Raw genomic sequence first — 27,249 nt, 5'->3', positions numbered from 1 at the left:
CTTTAAAGCTTCAGTTGTTAATTTTCCACACGTTATAATATTTAAGAAATTTTTGAAAATGGAAGTGTGTCGTGACTATAGTGCCTCATTAATCAGAAAGGTGGAACCTGGGTATAAAGAGCTTCTCCAACCACAGCAATCCTGTAGTAGCTGTGTAGCAACTGTAATTAAAACGGCGATTTTCAACCAACTAAGTATCATAACAAAGTGGATAATCTGTGTAAATGAATTGTGGTAAACTTGCCTTCATCTTAGATAGGGTTGCCTCACTCTCTAGAGCAGTGGTTCTCAACTGCTGCAGTCAGGGGTCCAGATTTCTCCTTAGTCATGAGTTCAAGGTCCACACATTATACATTACCACATAATCAATTATAGTTCACAAAATGTAGACACTATGTTTGCTTAGAACACAAAAAATAAAACACACTGCAAGGACAAACAGAAACATCACTTCAGAATAAAAGCTCTGTGTGAGAAATTGTTTGTATTTTGTACAAATTTGACACATTGAAAAGTCACTTCTGATCCATTCAGAAAGTGCCGTGACCCTCTTTTGGACCACGACCCACCAGTTGGAAACCACTGCTCAAGAGTATCAAAGTGGATCAAGAGACAGTAGCTCCTCTCTGAGGACTGAGTGAGAGTTGCCCCTCGATCTCTGGAATCAAGAAGAGGATCTAGTGATAGTAGCCCCTCTTTTTCTGGAGTACAGAAATGGATCAAGAGAGTGTTGCCCAACACTCTCTAGAGTATAGAAGTGGACTGAGGGAGTGTTGTTCCTCTCTCTTGAGTATAGAAGCGGATCGAGAGAAAGAGTTCTCTCACTCTCTCTAACTCAGGCCGAACTCCAATCAAACAGTAAAACGAGGCAGTGCAGATCAAATATAAACCCAGATTTTTCTTGCCTAAAATGTCTTCAGAAACATATTTTCATGCACTGTTTGGCTGTAATATGAGACTTTGTAAGCAGGAAGGGGACATCAACTGTTTCCTGTATTGTAAAAAACCAAGGCTGAAAAACAGGTTGTCTATTTATCACCTCTGGTGTTTGCAGAAAAAAATTTTATAGCTTATTGTTTAACTCTAATTCCAGGTCCGGTGCAGCGTGGTGCATTCTAGTCGTATACTACCAATTTCAAAAGTATTTACACCTTTCTACTGCATTTCCAGCCAAAGACCATCTGTCCAGCAATGAAATACTTCTTTAAAGCAAAATTCGCCTGAAAATCTTGAAATTCTACTGCTTAATCCGCTGCTTCATGTACCATTATTATCTGATATTTTTGGTGTGTCATGCAGCCCTATCTTCTTCTCTGTCTTCCCCATGATTGATTTGACTGTTGCGTGTTTAGCTCCCTGCTCTCGTCAGCGTGTACATGTTTGGGAGCCGACAGGGAGCATCTCTCTTCCCCTCAAGCTGCCATACAGTACAGGGGCAAACAAAGTGAAGTGAGAAACGCAGCAGCGGACAGCTACTTATCTCTCCTGCCTCTCTCTTTGATTCACGCTTCCTCACTCTTTCTTCCTTTTCTCCCTCTCATCCTGCCTTTTGCTATTGTCTCTATGCACCGCAATGTTTGTCATTCCACTCTTGTGCTGTCTTTATCCGTCCTTCACCTTCTCCCTCAGTCTCTCTTCCTGTCTGTCTTTACCCGCTCCTCTTGCTCCCCAGTCAGCACAAATCCCACTAGTGTCTGTACGTCTATAGGCTCGAGGCAGTGGCTGTAGGCTACACTGCACTGTCTCTCCCATTTTAAGTCTCCTGACAGACACATAACACAAATAAAACTCTGAACTAAGCTGTTGTAGGTGCTTATAAAATCCAATTGATTTAGCTTCACCTTGGGGCAGCTTTTTCCCTTTCTTCCTGTTTTTTTTTTTTTATTTTTATGAGGGCCACACCTTCAGTGTTTGAACTGGAGCTGCGAGATAAAACCACAGATGCTGTTTTTGTTGGATTTTGTTTCATCACTTTTTCATCATCCTCAATGTGGGCCTTACTGCTGTTTCGCCTGGAGCTAAAACCAGCATGTGTGTTTGTTTCCAGTGGTGGGTGAGGGTCTTCTGCTGATGTCATGTCAGAGAGACGTGATGTCAGACTCTGTTTAATAGTGCTGCTGACAGCTAAGCATAAAACATACCAAAACGTCATAAATCTATGGATTGGGAATGTATGCATGTGGGTCACTCACTCACAGGTGTCCATGTGTTTTGTTCAGGCCGCAATACTCACATGTTCACTATGTTGATTTCCTGTCAGCTCTGGGTGTGTGAGTGTGTTTACATGTGCTACTGCAGCACAAGTGCATAATTTGTTGTAATTTGATTCAAGAGAGCTTGAAGTGCAGATAGAGGTCAGTTACACCTCCTCTTCCCTGAAAGAGAGCAGTTGAGGGAAGGATAGGAAGTGAGTCAGAATGAGAAACAGATTGATGCAGTCGGTTTTATTTGACACTCCCACTTTAAACCGTTATACCTGAAGGTAGAAAAGCAGATGTTTGCCTTTTCTTCTTTTTCGGCTCCATGTGTCAGAGAGGGATGCAGCTTACTCTTCACTCATCTATCTCAGTCCGTCTCTGCTGTCTCTAAAATCTTTTTTCTTGTATTGCTTTATCATAAACCACATCCACACCCTTCATTTCCCCTCCTCCCCCTCTGTATATTTTAGCTTTTCTTCCTCCACTCTCCATCTCTCTCTGCAGGGTGGGAGGATGTGTAGGCACCAGTGTCGGTGTGACTTCAGCTGCTGCCGAAAATCAACACTCTAACGCTGCAGCTCCCAGCGTTTGCAGCTGGAGTGTTAAGAGTATGAGAGAGAGAGTGAGAATAGATGATTTTGAGAGAAGGTGGTGTAATATGGTTTGTCGAAAAAAAAACTCAAGTAACTGCAGTATAATTTATAATTTAAAGCTCAATTGTGGCTTATCTGAACATGGGTCATATCTTTGTAGTTTTGGTTGCCTTTGTAAGGTCGTATGTTTGCGGGGCTGCTTTTTTCAGTGAGAAATGCTCTAATAAATCCACCGTACTCCATCTGCTAATAGCAAACTGCACACTGACAACTCTAGCAACTATCTGGTAAACACAGTGGAGCATTAAGCAGCTAAACAGCAAGGTATATTACTCAGAAGTTTGTCTTGCATGTTAACAGAGCTGTTAGGAGAGTAAATATATGGCTCATATTTGCTTTGTGAACAGAAACATGACTCCAAACAAGTGTTAATTTCCCTCTGTACCTGTCAATATCATATCACGTAGCATCGTAGCACCATTTTTTAAAAAACTTTTTGAATATATATTGTAAATATTAATGTCTTTATTAGATAGAGCAGCTAGCTCTACTAGGTGAGCTATCAGGTGCCCCGCAAATATTTTTATTAATACATGCAGGTGCTCTTAAGGGATTCCCCTGCCAATTTGATTGCAGATGCGAGGGAATGCAAACTTGTAGACCCAGTGCAATGAATGGTTAAGTTTTACTTTCCCCTCACCTGTTGTTCTGTCTGTGCCTAGAGTGTAATGCAGTGAACCAAACAGTATATATGTTAGCGCTCCTAATGACGGCCCAGCTCCAAAAAACAGAAAATCAACATGTGGCAGCAGATGTTTTAATTGTGGCAGGCCACCACAAGTAAATGAATGTGGGAAATCTTGACTCTGTACACATTTTATGTAGATTGTTTCATTTCAGTTGTCAAATTCCTGGAAACTGACACCGAAACACAATGAATAAATACATGATTACGTTTTTTTTTTTTTTTTTTGGCTTTTTATCAAACTACAAATGTCAAGCATATAAGATATGCCAATGTTGTGTTAATGATTAGTAGAACTTCCCTCAAGTGGCATAAAAGTCTATTAAAGCAGCTGTAAATACACAACATACCTAATGAAAATGATGAACTTTCTTGTACTTTTTACAGTATTTGTTTGCTGCACCCTGTTAAATTCTGAGTTGAGTTCTTGTGGCAAATCAACGGGTTTCCTCCTGTCCTCCAGTGAGACCTGGCATCAGATCGTTTCCCAGTGAAATCCAGGCTGGTTTGTTTTTGGCAAGAATGTCATTCAACCCAGTCACAGGAAGTGTCCCTTATGTTATCAGGCATCTCATTGGCTGCAACAAGCTATCCCAGAAAGTGATACAGGATTAAAGGAGGAGGATCAGGATAAAGATGGCTGCCTTTTGGTTGCTTAAGAAAGTATACAAACCATTGCAATAGTCACAGCTTAACATAGACGAAGGGGAAAATGACACATTTATACAGGTGAGATAAAACCTCTTAAGAGGATTATAATAATCATCTCATCTCAACTTTAGCATCATTGGGCTATCTAATGCATGCACTTAGCTAGCTTTAAAAACCACACACACACACACACACACACACACACACGTACTCACACACACAGCCAGATTAATGTCTGGGAATGAGGTGAGGTTTAGTGCAATGACCTATATTTCTATTTAATCTGAGTCATTTATGATTTATCCTGCTCAGTAGGACAGACTGAATGTTGTTGTCTGTTTTCATGCTTTTTATGATCGCGGCAGACACTGGTGTTACCTTAGAGGGTAATCAAGCTAATGAAAAAGCTAATGAAAAAAAAGGCATTGTTACTTTTTCCATGTTAAATGCATTCTGCGCTAATTTAATAAATGTAAACTGGCATACTGAGTGGTTTTAAGGAGGTTTATTACTGCTAGAAATGTGGCCTTTCATAAAACTGGGCTTTCTATGCAGAAGAAAGATGCAAATACTTTTGAAATTGGTGCAACATCACCAGAGAAAAAATGGATTGTAGCATTTGCAAATTTACAGTTTAAACAGGGCTCAGTAGGACATCCTGTGTAACAGCGTCATTCACATGATGTAGTAAACAAGCTAACAGCGCTAACTACAGATCAGAAATGTGCAACATTTTTTGCCAACACTACATATCAAACAAAAGCCAGCAACTGTGTCGTTTCAAGTTGCTGTGAGCTGTAAATTCACCGCTTCTGAGCAGAAGAGAAATGATAATGGAGCATTACAGTGTCAGAGTCTTCCCCTCAGTGTTCCTGCAGTGACTTGAAGCAGTCTGATGGGTCTCTGACTGATGGTCGGAAATCTCTTTCACAGGAAACACTACCAGGCTCACTTCCTGTTTACAAACTCTTGTTTGGTCCGAGTTAGAGAAAGAAGAGTCTCTCTTGATCCATTACTATACTCAAAAGAAAGGGGGGGACTCTGTCGGGCAATCTGCTTTAGTACGGTATAGGGAGGGGCCACTGTCGCTCTCTCTCTCTTGATCCGCACCTTTACTCTTAAGAGAGACAGGGATGACTCTTTCTCTCTTGATCCGTCTCTTGTCTCTTGATCCGTCTCTTGTTTCTGTCTTAAGGGCAAAAGCCCTTAAGACAGAAACAATTTCCCCAGAGTCATCCAGCAGATACTCGCTGGATTTGAGCTGGGAAATAAGCAGAGAGATGGAGGAAAGTTTACCACAGTTCATCACACGCACTACCCACATAGTACAAACAGAAAATACCCCGAAACAAATCTGCAAAGTATCCCTTTAATAACTGTCTGTGTGTTTCACCTGCACAGCTTGTATTTACTTTTGAGTTCTTTCATGCGTCACATACTTTTGGTATAAAATTCCACATACTGAGGCAATGCTGAAATGATACTGGGCCCTGAGCTGGACTTTTTTTCACGCAGCCATTTCAAAAAAAGTAATAACATTCCTCACACAACTCTGCTTTGAGAGCTCCTGCTCCAGCAGTGGGATCTGAGAGAAGGGTTATTGTTGCTAGTGAACGGTTTGTGATGGTGGTTAGGTTGCTATCTCCACACACACAAAGGCAGCGAAAAGAACCTGGCGGCCGGCAATGGAGAAGGCAAAATGAAAGCCGTTCCTCCTGGGTGATTCCGTCGGCCTGGCTTTTGTCTGCGCTGCCTATCAGGCCTCTATGTCTGTACACACGTGTGTTTTTGTCTGTCTCTGTGTGCATCAACTGCCAAGTTCTGTTCAAGGCCTTCTCAGCGCCGCGACTTTCAGCCGTCTGCCTCTTCAGCCCGCTGCCGACCCCCCTTGATTTCCCTGCTTTAAAATGCATGATGCCGCTTCCCGGCATTCCAAGCTTAACCAAAGAAATCACCTTTTTTGCAGATGCACATGAGTGCACACGCGACTTAATCTGTCTCCAGCTCACACTAAAGCTGTCAGATACCTCTTCTGCTCTGTCACACTCATGTGACTTTGTGTGTATCTGTGCCTGCAAGCATGCCTCAAAGATGCATAAACACGTCTTTGTGGTTTTCTTAGTGTACAGGATCCTGAGTAAGTCCTTGTGTGTGTTAAACCACATTCACTGCCTTGGATCCATAAGGCGGTGGGACCCTTACAATGTTTTGACGTGACGTGGAGGCATTTTAGCCCCTTTTAACCCACCACATAGAAAGACAAATGCCTGAAGCCTTTGGTTAGGGACACAGTGTGCATGAAGTTGGCTTAGACAAAACATAGCTGAGCTAGCTTTGGTCTGAGTAGGAATGTTTTAGTCACATTGCTGGAATAAAGGCCACTTTTTGGTTTGGCAAATGCAGCTTTTGGATGGTGGCTGTGCAGAATGTGCAGCATGAGGAAGCGAACATGTTTCTAACTGTTGTGAACTTTCAGTTCAGTGTGGTAGGTCCTTTATTAAAAAAGTGTTCACCTTGTAAATGTGCAAGAAACAGGATGAAAACAAGCATTGCTTCCCCATTCTGGATAACACTCTTCTTCCCTTCTTTGAAATAAACTCATTAACCTTTTTTTCTAATCTCACCAGTGTGTGTGTGTTTCATAATGCTCACACGTATAATTCCCACGCACAAATTAGATATTCATGATCCTTACTTTTGGCAGCAATGGAGGCCAGTGGAGCACCACCAGTTGCTGTGTTGTTAAATTAGCATATTAATGATATAAATGCTGTATAATTAACATGTGGGAGGGGATTATGCACGTGAGTCATTGTCAGATCATTCGGGGAGAAGAAAGGGTCAGGCTAATGAGGTTAAAAAGCACATTAACGAGCGCTTTGAATAAAATTCGCCATGTGATTTAGTGCAGAACAGCTGGTGAAAGCCGAGGGCTGTAAGACAGAATTCAGTGACGTCTTTCATGTTTTTTACTTTTATGGTGAAATCTGTGTAAAATTGAGTGTAGCAGCAACATAATATCATGCTTTGATCACTGGCAGCATACCTGCTGCATTCGGTCGACACTTTTTCTCTGAAGGAGGAGCACCGGTGGTGTTCTTCTTACTCTGGGCCTGTGGCAGTGTTTGTTCTTCGAAGGGGCTTAGACGGAGCGCAGAGCAAACCGAATGTAACGTGGTTTGACAGGCCTTGACTCCAAGTGGCAGCCTAAAACACATGCAAGTCTAATCCGAACCAGTAGGCTTTCTAGGGATCTGGACTGACTCAGCAGAATGCACGAGCAAACACACAAAAGTCCTGATGGATTAAGGTGAGGTGAAGGCGTATTAAAGAGATCGAAACACAACCTTTGACTTTGACATCCCATGTGGACACAGCTGCTGTCAGTTATTGAAAAGATGATTTGCTCTCAGTGCAACTTTGTTTGATCAGATATAGAGTGAGTTAGTTATGTATGAGTGAGGGGCTGCAGGTAATGATAACTTTCATTATTGATGAAGCCATCAATTGTTTTTTTAATTATTTATTATTAGATTCAAGTTACCTAAACGCCCAGGGTGACATTTTCAGAAATTTTGTTTTGTCTGAATAACAGTCAAAAAGTCAAATTTATTCAACCTAATGGATCACCGAAGTGATTATAATTCATCCTGAAAGGAGAGAAGTGTGTACCAAACTTCCTGGCAGCCCATCCAATAGTTGTTAAGACATTAAAAACATGTTGACACATTCACCTGAGACTCAAAGAAATACACAGACCTTTGTAGTGTTATAATAGACTTTTACAACGTATTGGCTATATTGCGTTATAGCAGTGTGTAGAATTAAGTGGCATCAAGAACTGTGGTTTCGGAACTGGAACTTCTCCTGAGTGCCAAGCATGTAGGAAAACTACAGTGGCTGAAGCAAAAAATGTGATTGCCCCTAGCTGGTGTACAATTTGTCCATTCTGGGCTACTGTGGTAACTACATGGTGGACTCACCAGGAGAGAAACCGCTTTGTATGTGGATAAAAACGTCTGATTCTCAGGTAAAGAAAACACAGTGGTTCTTATTTTCAGGTGATGTTGGTGAAATCCTACACACTTTAGCTTTAACAATGTCATGAATAATAAATTATTTTATTTTCACATTTTTACAATGATTCTAAATAAATTTGCATTAACTACTTTTTTACAGTTGTGAACAAAGTCTGTTATTGATTGCACCACACTCCTCCAGTGCAGAGCACACTCTGGGCAGAGATGGAGCAGCAGAACATCAGACACAGTGGCACTGAAACTTGTTTCCGTCATTCATTCATCCATTGATCACACTGAGTCTAAAAGTTTGCACTTACTCGCCTCTGCAGCAGCTGCTCCTCTTGTCCATTGATTTGATCAGCTGTGATTGGAGGCCGATCAGAGAAACTAATCAGATGATGCAAAACTTGAGACAATTTCTTTCTGCATCACTAAAATAGCTTCACTTGTCTGAAGGTTAGCACAAACTTAAGCTCACACTGAGACTGAAAATGTAAGGAGAGGAGACCGGGGCCATCTCAAAAACCTCTTAAAATATTTGGATACAATTTTAGGAAGTTAATTTTTATGTAGGTAACTATGACATTTATCTTATCTGTTTTACCTGTGTTCCACTTGTCAACAGCGATGAGTTGTTTTTACAAGCAATGTTAGATTCACAATTTTGAAACACAAGATATCAAATGCAACATCTGCCCCCATATTCAACAGCTGTGTACAAATATGTTCCTAAAGCTCTTCTCGTGTCAGTGGACATGTTAAATATAAACAAAATATATCTCACGCACTCTTGCACCACAGCTGGACAAAATCCTAGGGGAAACACTGTACTGTACTGCACTGTCCCTACTGTCAGTGACCTTTTCACCTCCTTCCAAGTTTCATCTTAGTATCTTTCTGTCTTCATGGCCTTCACACAAAGTAAGAATCCCAAAGTGACATTCTCAAGTGTTGCTTGTGTTGATGGGTGCTGCCATGTGAAGACTCAGTGACACACTGCATCAGTGTTAAAACCACCAGCTCTCCACCAGAGACCCTCAGAATTTAATTTTAGCCTTTATATTTGCTCTCTGCTTCTCTCTTGATGCATTTGTCAGTTTTGATTCCCTCGCTTCACGTTTCCTCTTGAGACGAGTGACAGTATACATAGATTTTCCCTGTTTCTGTCTCTTCACTGGTGTGTTTGTTTATCCATGTGTACATGGCTCTTCCAGACTGCCATCTTTGCGTAATGTCTAGTTTGGGGACGATAGACTGGTCAAGAATAGCAGCATCCTCTCTATAACCCGATGGGCCAGAATCACATAGAATCAGACTGAGTGTTTGGGTGTGTCAGAAAGGATCAATTTGCCTTTTGGTGGCTTGAAAGCTGCTCATTGGAAGCCATCTGCAAAGTGGGTATAACAGCTTCAATTGACAGTCAATGTTTGTGTGTGTTTATTTCATATCAGAGCATCAGCTGGTCTGCTTCTGTTCAGTTTGTGCAATTTAATATCAATGCAGCAGTGGCTTCCACTTAGATGTGTTGTGTTTGTGTGTGTGGCATCTGTTTGAATCGGTCCGTTTATAGGATTTCCCCCCTGCTATGCCTGTTTTTGAACTGTGTGGTTGGATGGCCATGAATCTTTCCCGCCATTTGTACTTGTTCTCCTTTTGCGGCATAATAACCTGCAATTCCCACCAACAGAACAACACATCAGTTCCCTTTAAGTGTAAGCACCTTTCCTGTCTCCTCAGTGCATCATTTGGCGGTTAGCCAGCCCAGACAGTTGACAGACAAACAGTCTGAGGCAGACGGATGACAGGCAGCTAGAGACAGAAAGACAGACAGCAGCTGGCTTGTGGATCGACAGGCAGGAAGCTTTCATTTCACAGGAGTGAAAAAAAAGGCGACTTGAATAATTTAGTCGACTGCAGCTGGGAAAGTCACTTGGATAATTCATGCATTGGGCACACTTTGTGAGTGTGAGTGTGTTTGCTGTGATTTCCTCTGTGTGCACGTGTGTGTGTGTGTGTGTGTGTGTGACTGATCAGGCTTTGAATGAATTACAAAAAAGTTTCGGGGTTTCTCTGCATGTGTGCCACAAGCGGTTGGTCTTTGAACGAATTACAAAGTCAGATGTGCACTTGTGACAAATCCCCTGTAAAGATAGTGTTTCTGCAGCTCGAGGGATAACAAGGAGTTTCAGCATAAAATGCAGGACACAGCATAACACACACACAGAGCTACAAACAGCACAGAGTGTCTAGCTGCGGTTTGATTTCATCAGCAGACTCATTCTCAGTGTCAACATGAGAGAGTGGGTGGATGGGTAATTCAACTGAATGCTCTCCTGGGTAGTGGGGTAGTGGGCTACTCTGCCAGAAAATAAAATACACATAAAAACTTAAACACCTCTGGCAGTCAGCCTCTGGTTTGCTGCTGATTTTGCTTTTTGAGTACAGCTTAGCCTGTTAAGTTCCTCTTTTCTGTTTGTCAATTTTTATCAAAAAGTACCCACGTTTTAGATGGTTTAGCAGATCAAACAGATTTTCACTTAAACTTTTTGACCAATTATTTTGTTTTTCATAATAAAAACTCATAAATTATTAGATTTTTATGCCTCTGCGCCAGCGATGGCTGTAGCCTGAGGCATTATGTTGTTGGATTGTGCGTCTATTTATTTGTCAGTCTTTGTGTCTGTCCCATTCTTTTAAACACAGTATCTCGAGAAACACCCACTTGAATGAAATAATGGACTGATCAGATTTTGGTGGCCAAAGGCCAGGTCACTGTGACCTATTCTGTTTCAGTCTTGTGAAGTTGATAAAATCAACAAGGTAGTAAGGGATTTTATTTATTTTTTTTTCAGATTTGGCACAAATGTCCACTTGGACTCAAGGATGAACTGGATAGATTTTAGTGGTCAAAGGCTAAGGTCACTGTGACATACTGTTTTGTCCATCTCATTTTGTTAACGCAATATCGCAAGAAGGCCTTGAGGGAATTTCTTCAAATTTGACACAAACGTCCACTTGAACTCAAGAATGAACTCATTAGAATTTAGTGGTTAAAGGTCAAAAGTAAAGGTCACCCTGACCTCACAATACATTTTTCTGGGCATAACTCAGCAATTCATGCAGGAATTGTAACAATATTTTAGAAAAATATGTAAATGATAATATTATGAAAAAATGATGTTTTATATCAAAAAGGTCAAAGGTCATCTTCACTGTGACATTATAATGTTGTGCAAAAAAGATTTTTTCTGGCCATTTGTCAATGCAAGAATTTAGGAAAAGAAGTTGAAACATTTGGTTAGACACTGAATTTGCTACATTAATTTTGGGTTCCCATCTTGAAACTTTGCTGATTGTATAGATCTTCTGTGCTGCCCGGTTGAAGATGTGTGTGAAGCATCTGTGTTTTTAGAGACATGGATGTAGACTGTAATTGCAACTTGATGAGTTTGTGGAGGCATACCACTGCAAGGCAGTAAAGTTAAAAGAATACAAAAATAATTATGCCCTAGCCATTAGCCAGCCATCTCAGACAACTTTTTGTGACTCACCGGATTAACCGAGTTTTTCCTTATTTGCACCGTCCTTATGTGGCCAACAGCCCATAAAACACTACCTGTGTGTCAACAATGTTTGATCTCTACTTCCCCAGGTACAACTCACTGTGTCTTTAAATTGGGCTGGATTAAATGTAATCCTTGTCCAGCAGGCGAAAATTCGCTCAGTGCTGTTTGGACGGTGCGTTCAGGTACACTGGACGAGCCCCAGAAGGTAGAAGAAATGAAATTCTCTCTAAACTCTTTAGCTGTGGCGGGATCCCTCTCAGTTCTGCATGGCAGGGACTCTTGTTAGACGTTTCCACTCCAAATCCCAGTAAAGCTGTCTTTTTCCTCTGCGTGTGTGTCCATGTGTGAATGCATGTCTGTGTGTGCTTGCATACATTGCTGTTTGAATAGGCTGCTTGTGTGAATTTTCTGTCTGTGTATGTGAAGACATTTCCACAGTTTGTGTGTGTGGATGGATCCTGTCAGCGTTTGCATTTCTGTATCTGTATGAACGTCCGTGTGCAGTGGCTGACATTTATGTCTGTGTGTGTGTGTGTGTGTGTGTGTGTGTGTGTGTGTGTGTGTCAGGCTGCAGTGAGCAAGTCAGCAAGTCTGTTGTAAAGAGCTGGCTGAAGAGCTGTCAACCGACACTCAATGTTGATAGCTACTACACCCTGACAGCACAAAGTATCGTTCACTGCTAATGGACCGACAGCTTCTCTCTGTTCTTACTTATACTCCGCTATAATTTAAGCTCTGTTTCAATATTGTTTACAAAAGAAGTACAAACATCCCAAACAGTATCCAAACTCCTTTGATGAAGAATATCTCTTCATTTCATGATAGTGTTTGCAAACTCTGTGCTTGCAATGCTGTCAAACCCTCTGCCTCCATACTACACTTTAAAAGGGTACTCAGTGATTTTAGTATTGCACTTCAATAAAGTTAGGGGAGTCACATAAAACAGATGATGAAAATAATGGTGTTGCAGAGGCCAAAATATCTTTTTTTTCTAGTCCCTCGTGTGGGTCAAGCTTAAAAAATTCTGGATCGTACGCTTCCCCATCATGCAATTCTATTAGTTCATCAGATCAATGATGCCTGGTAAAAGGCCATGTCCTTCAGCCTCACACCCACACTTTGTAACCAAGTCTTTCTTTTAAAAAATAATGTAGCCTAAAAGCCCAATCTGAGATAACACTCACCGCATCAGCAGAGGTTATCCTTTCAGATTTTAAAAACATGACCCTCCACTTAAAGTGCTTGCTTTTGCCACTGACAGGCTAAGGTGTTATTATAAGTGTCTGACATTGCAATCAAAAGGATCCCTACAGAGAAATAAAATACAAAAAAGGCACATGGAAAGGTGCAGAAAAAGAAATCACATTCAGACAGGAAGTGAACAACGGACTCCTGCATCAAAGTCTGGGGTTTGTTTGATGTTTAAAGGCTGATTGGGCCCCCTGGCACTGTATACTGCACAGTAGCTGTGCACTGCATGTCAGACGACTCCTGACGACGCTGAAATTTGATCAGACTCAAAAATGAAAAGAGCGACTCCAGAATTGTGTCAGAAAGTAGCTTAAATTGTACACTCTGTGCCCAGCTTTAGACACAAAAACACTGGAAAATAGCATCTGGGTTGAAAAATACCAAAATTTCCTTTTAAGTCCATCCCTACATCTGCTCTCCATCTGTTTCGATTTGATTTGGAAAATAGAAAACATGTAAAAACTCGACAGTTCTGCTCTGTATACTTGACCTCTGGAGGATAACACAATTCCTTTGCCCTTCTGCGTCCACTCTCAAAGCTTTCATCATATAAACAGCATCAGTAAGGGGCCGTCTCAGATCTGCAGAACTTGCTAGAGATGTTATTTTACCACCTGTCTCTGAGGTCGTCCGCTGGCTAGTCTCTCAGTAGGAAAGAAATCACTACAGTAAACAGTCCAAGGTGAATCAAAACACAGGCTGCTCCTTCTTTTGCTGCAACATGCAAAATGATTTATGACCCCCGAGTGTTCAGGACTGAGTGGGTGGTGTGTTGTATTAATGTGAATGTGCCCATGTTCAGATCGCTGTAACTGTCCTTCCAGACCTTGCAGAAGTCAATGTTGTTCTTCCTTTTCTTTATGGCTGCACTGCTTGAAAGGCTCTGTCCTAAAATCAACTCAGTATTTTCTGTATGACACAGACTATATTTATGTAAGTTTGTTTTGTGTATTACTATTTTGAGTGTGCAGAAACTGAGATATTGCATTATTTATATAAACTTTGATTTTACATCACCTACACAGATTATTGATTGCACCTCCTCCCTCTTTGGGATGTTTTCTGAGCGTTTTTGTTTTGTATCGCTCTTCTCATGCCTTTTTCCAACTCTGCATAACTAAGCTCAAATGTTAAAATAACTCATGTGGGTGTTTTATTTTATTTGCCTCTTTTTCTTGCAGTGCTGGCCAGCTTCCGAGGGACTGTCCAGCATGGCCTCCCGCTGGAAATTGGAGACACGGTTCAGATCCTGGAGAAATGTGAAGGTACGGTTCACACGATGCACATTTACCATAAAACATCAAATAAAAGCCTAGTCCCAATTAAATGCCCAGCCCTTTTTACTGGCACAGCGTGGTGACACATTTTGACAAATAAAGGCCTGTCTCAATTACAGACTCAGTTACCATGCAGTTTTTTTTATAGAAGTTCTTTGGATGTAAAAAAGCAGATTGTTGGCTACCTGCTGGAGATGACCTTGGTTAGCTGCTTGGATCAAACCCACAAATACTAGCATGTACAATATGCTTGAACTGTTTGACAGTATGGTCATGCTATTCACATGGTTAGCTTGGTAAGATTCTCTACAATTCAGTCATTCAGTTTATTTTACTGAAACCATGAGCACCACAAAAGACTGTATTATCAGCATAGTAAACAAGAATGAAGCAAAAAAAAAAAAGATCATGAGAATAGAAGATTTATTAAAAAAAAAAAAAACATCAGGGAAAAAGTCCGGTGAACTATAGTCATAATAATCATAATTCCATATTTAAAATTACTTTACATAATTATGATAATTTTTAAGCATTTTTCAGGTCATTTCTTGCTTTGTATGTATATTTTGTTTTGTTTTGTTTTCCTTTCTCTTTTTTTTTTTTTTTTTTGGCAAATTTTCAGGTAATGTTCATGTACTTTTCACAGATTTCTTGATAACCTCAAGGAAATTTCTTCTGTTATTGCTCATTACCTGCCACCCATGTTTTTTTTTAAATAAATCAAAGCCAATTTGCCCATGTCTCAAAAGGTTAAGTAAACTATTTGATTGTATTTCCATCTCTGATGAGCAGGTTTTATGTGAAAGGAATTAATAGCCCATCCCATAGAGACGCCTGTCCAAAATATAAGCCTGTTGAGTTCAGTGATTAAAGCAAATAATAGCCCGGGTTATTAATTGAAGTTTTACAGTATGTGTGGATTGCTTTCAGGTTAGGTGCTCTGTGAGAGTGAATGAAACAGAATAATACATGCAAGGAAATCAATTGCTTTTGCTTGAGTAGTGAAGTGAACACATACAAATTATCAAAGGGAGATTTCCTCTTTCAGATTAATCTATTTTAAAGCTGTTACTCTTGGATTTACCTTCATAAAGCTGTCACAAATAATTGATAAAGGCATGAAAACACTGTTGCATGCACACATTCCTACACTGATTCACAGATTTATGCATAAAACCACAAACAGGTCCAGAAAAACACATTTTTTGGCAGTGATTTGCACACACGCAAAGATGCTTAGATGTGTTTGTTGATCAAGGACCTGCAAATATCAAACTTCTCATATCTTTTTTGGGGATTTCATGGTGCAGAGTGTGCACAAAATGAGCAGCATCATGTCTGTGGAAATTTGTGTTTGCTACTGTTTCCTGCACCACAGACTGGCTGCTTTTCCCGCCTTCCTGCCCACGCTGAGTCTGTTTTTCTCCTCTACTTGTTCTCTCTTCCTCGCTGTCTCTTTTGCTGTCTGTTTTATGATTTTTGTCTCTTCTTTAGCTCTGTATTCTCCGTCTCTGTTTTAATTTCTATAATGTTATGAAAACCACAGCACTCTTATGCACACCTTAATACAAATAAACAGCCAAGCACAAACACATACACACCTGCCTCTTCCGGAGCTCTTGACAAACTGTGCCTCACTTCCTGTTGGGAGACACACTCACACCGAGAGAGCCAACCAGTCGAGCAGTCAGTCGTACAGCCAGCCAGTCAGAGGGGTTGTGATATTGCGGTACAAGGCCCAGAGGAAGTAGACAATAGCACAGCCAGCGGAATGCTTGGCCCAGAAGGGAGGAACAAAATCAAAATCCTGCCAGCAGCGAGGAGGCTGAGAGACGGGCCGCTGACAGCAGAGGAGACAGACTAATGGGTCTGCCTCATGTTGATACTGTTGACACTTCAAAACACAGGAGCTTATCGCGTGGAAGTGTCTTTGCTGACATGTGGCTCCTGTCTGTGAAGGCACCGCCTCAGTAATTGATTTTTGACTTGGCACGTCACTGGCTCTTTTCTCAACTTTCGTGAAGTCCCTGACGGCAGGGAATACATTTGCAGTGAAGAGTTTCTCAGTTAAAATGCGATCTAGAACAGCCGTTCCCAACCTGTTTTATTTAATGTACACCCACAGCCTTATTAGATGAGCTCAAGCACTACTTCATAGTCACAAGATGATGTTTCATGTTCCAAATGATTTTAAAGTGGACTTTGGTCAAACTCACATAAAAGTTGAGAATGTTACAATAATATTTAGGGCTGTACCGCTGTCTGTCATCATATTTTAAGGGGAGAAAAAAATCCTCAATTTGACTCAAGTGATTCATCAGATGAAAGAAGTTAGTCTCTTTCTATTAAATCTTTTTTTTTATGTTTGATTGCTGCTAGAACCTCGGTTTATTGCACGTTTGCCTTCATTTATGTGTGGCCAGCAAGAGAACAGTATTTTTGTTTTTTAAAGGCTAAACTACTGGTTCCCAATCTGGGGGTCCCGAACCTCAAGACGGGTTGCCAGTGCTTAAGCAGGGGGTCGTGATGCCTTCTTGATTTTAAGGGGTGTAAGAAAACCTTTTTTAAATATACAGTAAGCCTTTACCTTAGTATTTCATTAATTACTGTGAATCCCACTAAATTAAATGTGAAATTGTTCAGTTAAAGTTATTTAAGATACAAACTTGAAATCTTGCAATAAGGGCATGGAGAAATACCTGAACACAAGCTATTCAGAGCCTTCACTCTCTGCTGAGCAGCCTCATGCTGCATTGGAAAAGTACGCATTTGAAACAACCAAATAGGTAGTTTGACAATGGAAAAACATCAGGAAAAAGACGTCAAAGTTGCACATTAAATGCGTATGATTGTTAAAAAATTAAATAAAGAATCGTTAAAAAAAAGAGAGAACTTTTTTTGTATAAAAGGTTTCTTTCTGCTGTTATTGTGTTTACTATTTCGGTTAATTGTATAGTTTATATGTCTTAATGTGTTGTGATATTAACAGCAGTTATTGGCAGATGTACAGATGCAAGATGTATCGAAAGTAAACAAGAAAAAATGTGATGACTTGTTCTGCACTGTTTTTGTGCTTTTGCTTTGAATATAATATAAAATATCCATAAATTATGTCACTTAGTCAGTTTACTAAATGATAGAAAAGAGGTCCCTAAAGGAAAAAGGTTGGGAACCACGAGATCAAACATGTTGGAAAGAATCATGCGCAGCCACCACTGGAATCGAACTCGACAAATTCTGTAATACTTAGTATATTTGTGCTGCATAATCTTTATCTGCCATCGCGCAGAAATGTGGTTTAAAATGAATGAATAAACATGGAAAAAGACAAAAAAAGACAAAAGCTGTGCCGCATTTGAATGTTGATTTAGAATTCAAATGTCAATGTCATGAATAAAGCCTTACAGCCTTAGTATTTTTGTTTCAGACAAATGAGCTGAAAATGTTTAGGTTGGTTTTGTAATAAAGATGAATTTATGCCAAAAAGTGGCAGAAGATGTTTCATTTGTTTATCCATTACCACTAGGCATCCACTTCAAACATTTAGCATTTACTTTAAGATCGCTATTTAACTTCTTTGCTTGCTTGTTAACAATATTTTTCACACCCTTAGTTACAGCATTAGTGTGTTTAGGTGTTATTGCAGGTGTCTGTATGTACTGTGCCATCAGTCTATCTCTTACTTGATGTCTTGACAATATTTTTTTTAAATATCAGCGTCATATGTTTTTAATATTGACATACCTCCTTGCAAATGCAGAAGCACCCCTGATTGGTAAATAACTGATTAAAAACATTGATCAGTTATCACATCCTATATCTTACAGATGTGCTTCATATAACTTTGCAGAAAGCTGTCACAGCACTTGACCTCCGCCACTGAAAAAATGACTCATCTAGGAAACACTGAGCATGTGCTCCACAGCGCAGACCAGACGGATTACTCAATGCTGTTCTGACCATACATGCCTGAAACAAACCAGGGAGAAAATGCTACCTTAGTCACAGATGCTCTGGCGAAGCCCAACAGCGATTAGAATAATCTAATACATTTACATTTGAGCTATTTAGCTAATGCTCTTATCTGGAGGGACTTACAATGACTGCAACAGTGGAATGGGCTTAAATCGGAAAAAGAGCATCAGCTCAAAGCCTCTGATAGAAATATATTAGATTGTTTCTATCAGTGCCGGGATTTGCAAAAAGCATCATTGTAATTTGGCCTGAGTCCAGATTAAAGTGTGTAATGGTGTTAGAGGAAGAGCGTATGCAAGCCGCAGATTTTTCACCTTTTTCTCTGTCTCTGCTTTCTTTCACACCTGCTGGTCAAGTCACAGTGAGGTTTGCAGGTTTTTTTTTCCCAGTGGCCGCTTTGTTTCACAGGTTTCTTCCCTGCGATCTGCTCTACATTAGCCTGTGGTCACTGCAAACACAGGTTGCTAGAAAAATAGCTACTTTGCGCTGCAATGCTCTTAAGTGCTTCTGTGACGTATGGAAAAATCTAAACTGGCATGTTGACATTTCTATTGGCTGTGAAAGTTATTCAGTTGGCAGTGAGATACTAAGTCAGCAATCCGTTTATGTCTCAGTCCACTTTTCTCGTGACACTGATTTGGAATAAAAATAATTATTTGTAGGGCTTGTTATGAAATGTGTTTGTGCTTACAGCTGTCAGAAGGATTGGATTACTGTCATCAAATCACACACGCAACCTCTGTCTTTCACACACAGGCACACATGCATCTCCGTCCCTGTCTCTTTATTAATTGCACAGTATTCCATATATCTGCCTCTTTTCTCCTCGTGTGCCCTGCAGTTTAAACCAGATATAAAGATTTGAAGGTGTTTTATTCATAGCGACATGCTGAAAATTAAAGCGGTGCTTTGTCTCCGTAGGCTGGTACCGAGGATTCATCCTGAAGAATCCAAATGTCAAGGTGAGTGAACCTTTTTGTGGTGTGTGTGTATTTGTGTGTGTGTGTGTGTGTGTGTGTGTGTGTGTGTGTGTGTGTGTGTGTGATTTCACTGCCTTTAGCTTGCTTATGACTCATTCATACCCTCATTTACCCCCCTCTGTCATAAAGTTTTTTTTATTGAATGCTATGTTAAGAGCAGGAATTTAAAGTGTCCCCAAGGCTTATCATTGTTAGCCGCAGCTAGCTGTGTGCAATTTTAATGTCAAACTATTTCAAACAGCCAGTTCATTTGTTAAAGGCCATACACACTTTTTCACCTCCACACAAGTGTTTTGCATTATTTCACTAGATTAGAGCTCCTCATAGAGCTGTGTGGGCGCATGCAGATTGTACTCTCACCCGGTTGCCTTACTCTCCTTTTAGTTTTGTTGCACCTGTTAGAGGGGGACCATATTAAAAGCCCTATTTTACATCCGACTTATAGCTGCGCACACGAGATTCAGACAGACACAGTGGTAATTTTCACAGCCAGCACTCACTTTGTGAAAGAGGCAAATATACAGTACTTGTGCCAATCGGAGTGCCACTGGCCGTGAAGGTCTTGAAATAAATTTGGGTCTGGCGCATTGCTATTTTGAAGCAACAGAAACTGATCGTGCCATTCACCACCGTAAACCTGGTCTAAAGTCAGAATGCTGCAGTATTTTTCTGCTATTAAAGACGACGCACAAAATTAAGTAAGTAAGATGCCCCTATATAGGCGGGTTCAAAACCTGCGTACATGCTGTTTGTTACACACACAAGAACATACAGATGGGTTGTGGGTTGGTAAAATGATACAAATAGTAAACAAGAAAATATTAATTAAATTATTTCAAATGCAAACATAGCAGAGAGCAGAGCAGAGCAGAGCTGCAGAGCTGAGAGCAGCTTAACTTAATTAATTATTCTGGTAGCTAAAATTTGTCAATTTTATAGCTGCAGATTTTAGCTTTGCTGCTTAAATGTCCCACAATTTTTGCTGCAGTGACATTACTGCTTACACTGCATTACTCTCAACAGAAAACTGCTCCCTTTTTAAAAACGCAGAATTTGCCATGTTAATAGCAGTGTGTGATGTGCAGGTGAAAGGGCTGTTAAAGGGAATAACAGATGACTCTGATTGGTTGAGTTTATGTTAAAAACACACCTACGATTCATTAAGAGACTTATTACAACCCCTGTGCTCCTTGGGCCTTGCTTTGCACCCAGATTGAGAACCTTTTAATTAGGAAATGTGGAGTTGAACATGCCCTAAATACACTTTCGCCATGCGCTTCAGACCATGTGCTATACATTGTTGAAACAGGGCCCTCAAACCTTTTTCATAACAGATATAATAAGTCATAGCAGGAAATGAAATAATTGCTGCTAGCCTTCCTTCCCTCTTCAGATTCCTCAGCTCTAGCTCCCTGCTATCATGCATTATGGCCCACTCGTCTGGTTTATTAGAACAGTTAAATATAGTAAAACAAGTGTTAGTGTTTTTACACTTTTTCCTTGGTAATGATAGTTCAAAATGTCTGCAATGAATAAAAGTATATCTGTAAAAGAAAAAACCAAAAACAAAAAGTCAAATTGATATAAGCTGCTACAACTAAAATCCCAAATATTTGACAACACTAACTCGTCGTCTGCATATAGTTTGATAATAAAAACTCTGTCCTCACTCAAAACAAATCAGTTAAACTAAACTGAATGTGTTCAGATTGTCTGTGTGTCTGAGTGTGTTGCATTTATCCTCAGATACTTAAACTTAAGTTTGGCTTTGATCTCTCTGAGTCAATGGGGAGCAACTTGCAGTTTATTAGCGTCAAAAAGGGCACACACACACACACAAATACACTCTTCATCTTTTTTTGTCTCCTAAATCCCAATGCTCCATGCTTTTATCTCTGTCTGCTCCCCTCTCCCTCCGCTCTCCTTCTTTTAACCCACAAACACACTTAGCACTGTATTGATTATGAGCTTAATTGCCACATAGAGGAACGACTCACAGAGCATTTTCAGGACTTCTCATAAACATGTTAATCTTCTGTCCAAAGGGGATCTTCCCATCCAGCTACATCCACTTGAAGAATGCCCACGTCAAGAACAAAGGGTAAGTAAGCCTCATTTCTTCTTTTCTCTTATTACTGTGTGTCGTCGTGGAGGTTTCAACTCTATTTGTGTGCCTTTGTAGGCAATTTGAGACGGTCATCCCTGTTGAAGACTCTGTCATCACAGAGATGACATCGACGTTGCGAGACTGGGGTGCAATGTGGAAACAACTCTATGTGGTAAGAACACACACACACACACACACACAAGCACATACACTCACAGTTTGCATCGATTTAAATATCACTACCGCCGAAGAGAAGCTGCCTTTTTTAGGTTTCTCATGATGGAATTTATTTGGCCCTCGGTAATTCGAAAGCCGCAAACAGTCGAAGCTTTTTCATACACATTCATTAGTTGGAATGATTGTGTTTGTGGCCTATTAAGCTATCTGGGGTGCTGATTAAGTTGAGCTGATGAATACTTGCAGATCAAAGTGCATAAATTTGCGGCGAAAAGCAGCAGGACACTGAAGCTAATTTGCACAAATCCATTTTAAGTCCTCTTGTCTGCTTCTCTCTGTGCGTCGCCCTGTTCCTCTCGATGTCGATTTGGCTCTCTAATGTGTCTTCTGTCGCTTGGTTTTCACTTACGTTTTTTTGGGGAGGCTCAGTGCAACTGTATATTTTTGTGGTTTTATCAGTGTCTTTCCCTCTGTTCGTCATGCTCATTCTGTGTTTCCTTTTTGTCCATTTCCTCACTGACTGACTGTCCGTCCCTCCTCTTCGTTTCCTATTTCTGCAGAAGAATGAGGGGGATTTGTTCCACCGACTTTGGCACGTGATGAATGAAATCCTGGACCTGAGGAGGCAGGTGCTGGTGGGCCACCTCACCCATGACCGCATGAGGGACGTCAAGCAGCACATCACAGCGAGATTGGACTGGGGCAACGAGTGAGTTTATTGTTCCATCTCAAAGGACCATATCTGTGTTTGTTTTTCAAAGTTTAGGGGCATTAATCATTCATCAGTTACACTTTGCTGCTACTTTTAAGATTGATTTTCCTCCCTCTGCTCAGCCAAAGGATTCCATTCACTTTATAGTGTATGAAAATCAAATACCAGTGACTAGAGGCTTGAGAGCAACAATCCATCACAGGGAGCATTTAGTCTTATTTTTTTGTTGTAAAAGTTATGTTTTTATATTACATGGTAATGTAGTCGTGAACCAGAAGCATTTTAAGCCTTGCTTTTTGGTGCAGTCAATAAAACGTCTGACATTAGGGATTTAAAGTTTTGTTGCTCAACTGCAGTTTTTAAAGGGACAGTTCACCCCAAAATTACAAATCTGCATTTTTCCTCTTACCTGTTCAGTCTAAATTGTTATGATGTGAGTTGCCAAGTGTAGCAGATATCATTTGAAGAGATGTCCGCCTTCTCTCCGATGTAATGAAACTAAATGGCACTCTGGTTTGTGGTGCTCGAAGTGCCAAAAAATACAGTTTTACACTTTTGTTTTCCCCCATTAGCCCATATCCACAGCAGGAACTTTTTAAGGAACCCAAGAATATTTTAGCAAAAAACTTCACCTGTGTTCAGACTGGAGAAACCAGCAACTGAAACTTAAGTCCAGATGCAGCTGTTGCTGGATCCAAAAACGGTCCTGTCTGGGGCCGATCTCAGTACTGAATTCGGTTAAAAACATGGCTGCTAGTTTTTTACACCTTTATTTCACACAGCCACTTGTTGCCATCACTTCCACTGTCAGCAGGGGTGAAAAATGATAACATATAATAACAAAAATAGAACATCAATCTGATTGCAGTTCTGTTCACCAGCGATCGCTTTGGTTCTAAAGACCTGCAGCTTACTTGTGGTAAGCTGCAGGTGTTTAGAACCAAAGCGAATTGAATTGTATGAATGTAACTGAGAGCAGAAACTCTTAATATTATACTTTGGCAAATATACTGTACTTAATGTGGATTGGGCTTGGCTGATCTGCCTGTTACAAATCTAGTGTATCAGAAAGGTTCATTGTTAGTTCCTGGGTCTCATTAGTACCTGTAATTATGTGCTCACAAAAAACAGCTATGTATGAAGTTTTGTATGCTATTCTTTCAACAACTGAAATTTTGTGTGTCTGAGCTTCTTTGAATGCACCACTGATGAACCATACTTAATCCCTGCTAACATCTGCATAACCACATTATGGTCCTGCGTTTACAAAATTCTAATGAATAAAATAAATCAAAGTTTATGTTCACGGGGAGGGATAACCTGCAGAGAACTAAAAGTCTCTGAAAGTATTTTTTATATTTACAGTGCTTGCCAGGAAGCGAAAAACTAATCTAAAACTTGGACTAAAGCTGGTTATCAAAATCATAAAACACATTTGTAGTTAATGAGAACCAGCCCAGTATGGTCTAATAACAAGTTGGTTCATCTAAAATGAAATTAACACTTGAAACAAACATAACTTTGGAAAAAGAATCTCACATTTCTTCACATGTTTTGGAGAAAAATGGGAAATTGTAATAATACAGAATATGTGATTCAGTTACTTGTTTATTCTGTCTTTTTGCAACTTGTCTTTACTTCTTTTTTCAACTCACTCTCTCTGACTCTTTCCTCTCTCCTTGCTCCACTGTCTTTTGTTGCCACCTGCCATCCCTGCAGGCGCCCCCCCCCCCCAACCAAGCCCCCCCCCCCCGCACTCCCTCCATCCTCCCTCCTCTCTCTTTCCTCTCTCTTTCCTCTCCATGCCATGGGGTAGAAATAAAAAATCTCCCAACTTCTGTCATCCTCTCTTTATATCTGTCCTTCACTCTCCTTTATTCCCCTGCTGTGGGCTGTCCTCAAACACACACACACACACACACACACACACACACACACACACACACACACACACACACACCTCCTTAGTGAGGAGATGGGTGGACGGTCCCTCGCTGTGGGCTGTTGTATGGTTGACCAGGCCTGTCTCTTTTATTGCTGACAAGGAGACACTCTAGCGTGCCGATTTGGTCTACTGAAAGGGACGGCCTGGAGGAGGATGAGAAGGAGAAAAGGAGAGAGAAGGAAGGAGAAAGCGAGAGGTAGAGTTTGTGGAAACCGTGACGGCACGGGGAGGATGGAGAGAGAGAAAGAGATGAGGAGGAGAAGTTGGAGGAAGATGGATAAAGAGGACAGCAGGCATAGCAGGAGGCTAAAGGCAGAGGACATTTTTCTTTCTTGTGTTCCTTTGAGAAGAGGACGATCTGTCAAGTTTATTTAACGACTGACACGGATGATCTGACAGCACTGGTGTGTGTATGTGCACTTGTGGGTCTATATGTTGTGTGTTCGCTCACTTTGTTGTTAATGCTCAATATGTCTGCTTTGCCCGTCACAGACTAGGATGTTGTGATATGTGGATGATTTGTAATTCCTCACTGTGTGTTTACTGTGTGAGTCTTTGTGTTACAGACAACTGGGCTTGGACCTGGTCCCCAGGCGAGAGTTCAGCATGGTGGACCCCGATGAAATCAGCGTCACAGAGCTTTACAGACTGGTGAGTGCTCTTCTAACCCTCCATGCAATATTTAACTGCTTTGTCCTCGATCCGGCACCTCATTAAAGGAGCAGGGGGGTGAAGTGCAGTTGATGAGCATGTATCTGCTCTTCTGAAGTGTCCTTGATTAAAATGCTAAATCCAGCTCATCACTTGTATAGTGGACAGTGGTATTACAGGCGTGGTCTATGCCATCATATGATTTTATAAACCTGTGTGTGTATGTGTGTTTTGCCCTTTTCTAAATCAGTTTATATATAAGTCAGTGCCTGTAGACAATGCAGTGTCACTACTGCAGAATTTGTCATGTTTCAGCAAGCTGGTCATCTTTAATTTTAATCAAATATTTCTAAAATATATCATACTGTATAGATAAATGTAGGAAACAGGCTTTACCCTCAAACAAATCCCAGCACATAGTTTAGTGGGTTTAAATAATAGATGGATGTATGTACGATGCATTTACTGCTGCATTTACTCGATGCAGTGAAGATGCATCTGCTTTACATAACTCAAGGACGTTTTAACAGTTTGCTATACCTGCTTTCCGGCGATAGCTAAGGTTGGAGGTATTACATTTTCGGGTTGTCCCTCCGTCCATCCAGTACATTCTCGTGAAGGCGATATCTCAAAAACACCTTGAAGTATCTTCAAATTTAACACAAACATCCACTTGGACTCAAAGATGAACAGATGACCTGATTTTAGTGGTCAAAGTCCAGAGTTCACTGTGACCTCATGTGTCTCTTTCTTGAGAACACAGTAGCTCAAGACAACCATGAGAACATTTTTAAAAATTTGACTCAAACATTCACTTGGACTTAACAAGGAACTGATTAGATTCTGGTGGTCATAAGTCAAGGTCACATGTTATTCCAAGAACACCTTGAGGGTACTTCTTCAAATTTGGCTTAAATGTTCCCTTGGACTCAAGAATGAATGCATTCAATTTTTGTGGTCAAAGTTCAAAGTCAAGCTCATCTTGCATTTGTGTCATTCTCATGAAAGTGATGTCTAAATAACACTTTAACAGAATTTCTGTCTTTCATACGCTCAGATTTCACACAAATGTCTCATAGGATACAATGATGAAGTGATAACATTTTATATCCAAGAGGTCAAAGGTCAACTATTACATCATGATGTTCTGCCAAACACTTTTTTGGCCATTACTGAACATCAGAACTCAGGATCAGAAGGGGAAACGTTTGGTCAGATACTGAATTGGTGACTCTGATCTTAATCCATGTTTTCACAGACATAGATTTAAACTGTATGTGCAACTTGACCGGTGTGCTGAGGCATACAACGGTGTGGTGGTATTTCTAGTTCATTCAGTAGTTTGTCTGATCCAGCTAACCGCTAAGGTGATGTTAGAGGCAGCTGGCAGAGTTAGTGTTGGGAACTGGCAGACTGAAAGGTCCGTTTAATAGCTTTTCTAGAGCTTTCAATTGTATTGCACATTTCCTCAGCAGATTGACTTTGCTAAGTTGTCAAGAAACTGTAGATGTTTAAATGATCACTTACTCTGAGCATGGTAAAGTCCAGTGAAACAGAGGTTAGAGTGTCTCTAGCTTTTGCACTGTGCAGGATGAGTCATCAAACTTTTAAAACTGTTTTACGTGGTTTTGCAGAAAGGGATACGACAGGGATTTTATTTGATAATACTCCAATACTGATTTTTTTGAAGAGGTTAACGATCAGTTTACTCAGGGACACAGGATTAAAACTGGGAAAATGTATTTGTCATTTCATGGGGACTTGAAGGACTTCTCATTACATCTGTGCATTATATAGAAAATATGCAATAACCCTGTTAAAAATTGCGATAAGGATATTATTTGCATTAAATAAAGAGATATTAAAGTGCACAGGTATCTGTGCTCATGCAACATCATTTCTCCTATACCAAAATTATTGTCAGAAAGCTGACATTGTATTTTCTTAGTCAGCAGTTCCTTTCTGGCATTTGCACTTTCATCTGCACTCATCTTGCCACACTTTCCTCCTTCAACCATGCAGAGAAGTATGGCAGCACTACTCAAAGAAACTGACCTCGCTTACAAATTTTGACCAGTCAGACTAATCATAACTGTAAGGGCTCTGTCTGACATTGCAAATAAAAAAAATAAATAATTTGCAGTGTGCAGTCACTCCTTTCATTAATGTTCACGTCATTCATGTCATTTCATTCATTCAACTTACGAAGAATTTTCCCAAAGATAACCAAAAAATAAGTAAAACGCTCAAGAAAGTCACCAGAAAAATGGCAAAAAAGGAAAGTCAAACACAAAAACAAACAAGGAAATGACCTGCAAAAGGTATTTGTTGTGATATTTCTGTAATATAGTTTTAAACATTTAATTTTGATAATTGTAAATATAGTTTTATGTACATTT

General features: G+C 40.3%; 1 protein-coding gene across 4 annotated transcripts in view; it reads left to right on the top strand.

Annotated features, from left to right (window-relative positions):
* Positions 1 to 27,249, top strand: part of dock4b (dedicator of cytokinesis 4b) — a 166,579-nt gene that overhangs the window by 30,921 nt on the left and 108,409 nt on the right. For all 4 annotated transcript variants that reach the window (XM_042511801.1, XM_042511802.1, XM_042511799.1 and 1 more), the window contains exons 3-8: positions 14,208 to 14,291; positions 19,200 to 19,240; positions 21,304 to 21,359; positions 21,441 to 21,537; positions 22,103 to 22,251; positions 24,766 to 24,850. In XM_042511801.1, the coding sequence (XP_042367735.1) occupies positions 14,208 to 14,291; positions 19,200 to 19,240; positions 21,304 to 21,359; positions 21,441 to 21,537; positions 22,103 to 22,251; positions 24,766 to 24,850 (512 nt within the window). The remainder of the gene's footprint in view (positions 1 to 14,207; positions 14,292 to 19,199; positions 19,241 to 21,303; positions 21,360 to 21,440; positions 21,538 to 22,102; positions 22,252 to 24,765; positions 24,851 to 27,249) is intronic.

This window comes from Plectropomus leopardus, chromosome 22 (assembly GCF_008729295.1).
Source record: "Plectropomus leopardus isolate mb chromosome 22, YSFRI_Pleo_2.0, whole genome shotgun sequence".
NCBI lineage: Eukaryota > Metazoa > Chordata > Actinopteri > Perciformes > Serranidae > Plectropomus > Plectropomus leopardus.
The sequence above is the reverse complement of the archived record's forward strand: the minus strand, read 5'-3'. Positions and strand labels throughout refer to the sequence as shown.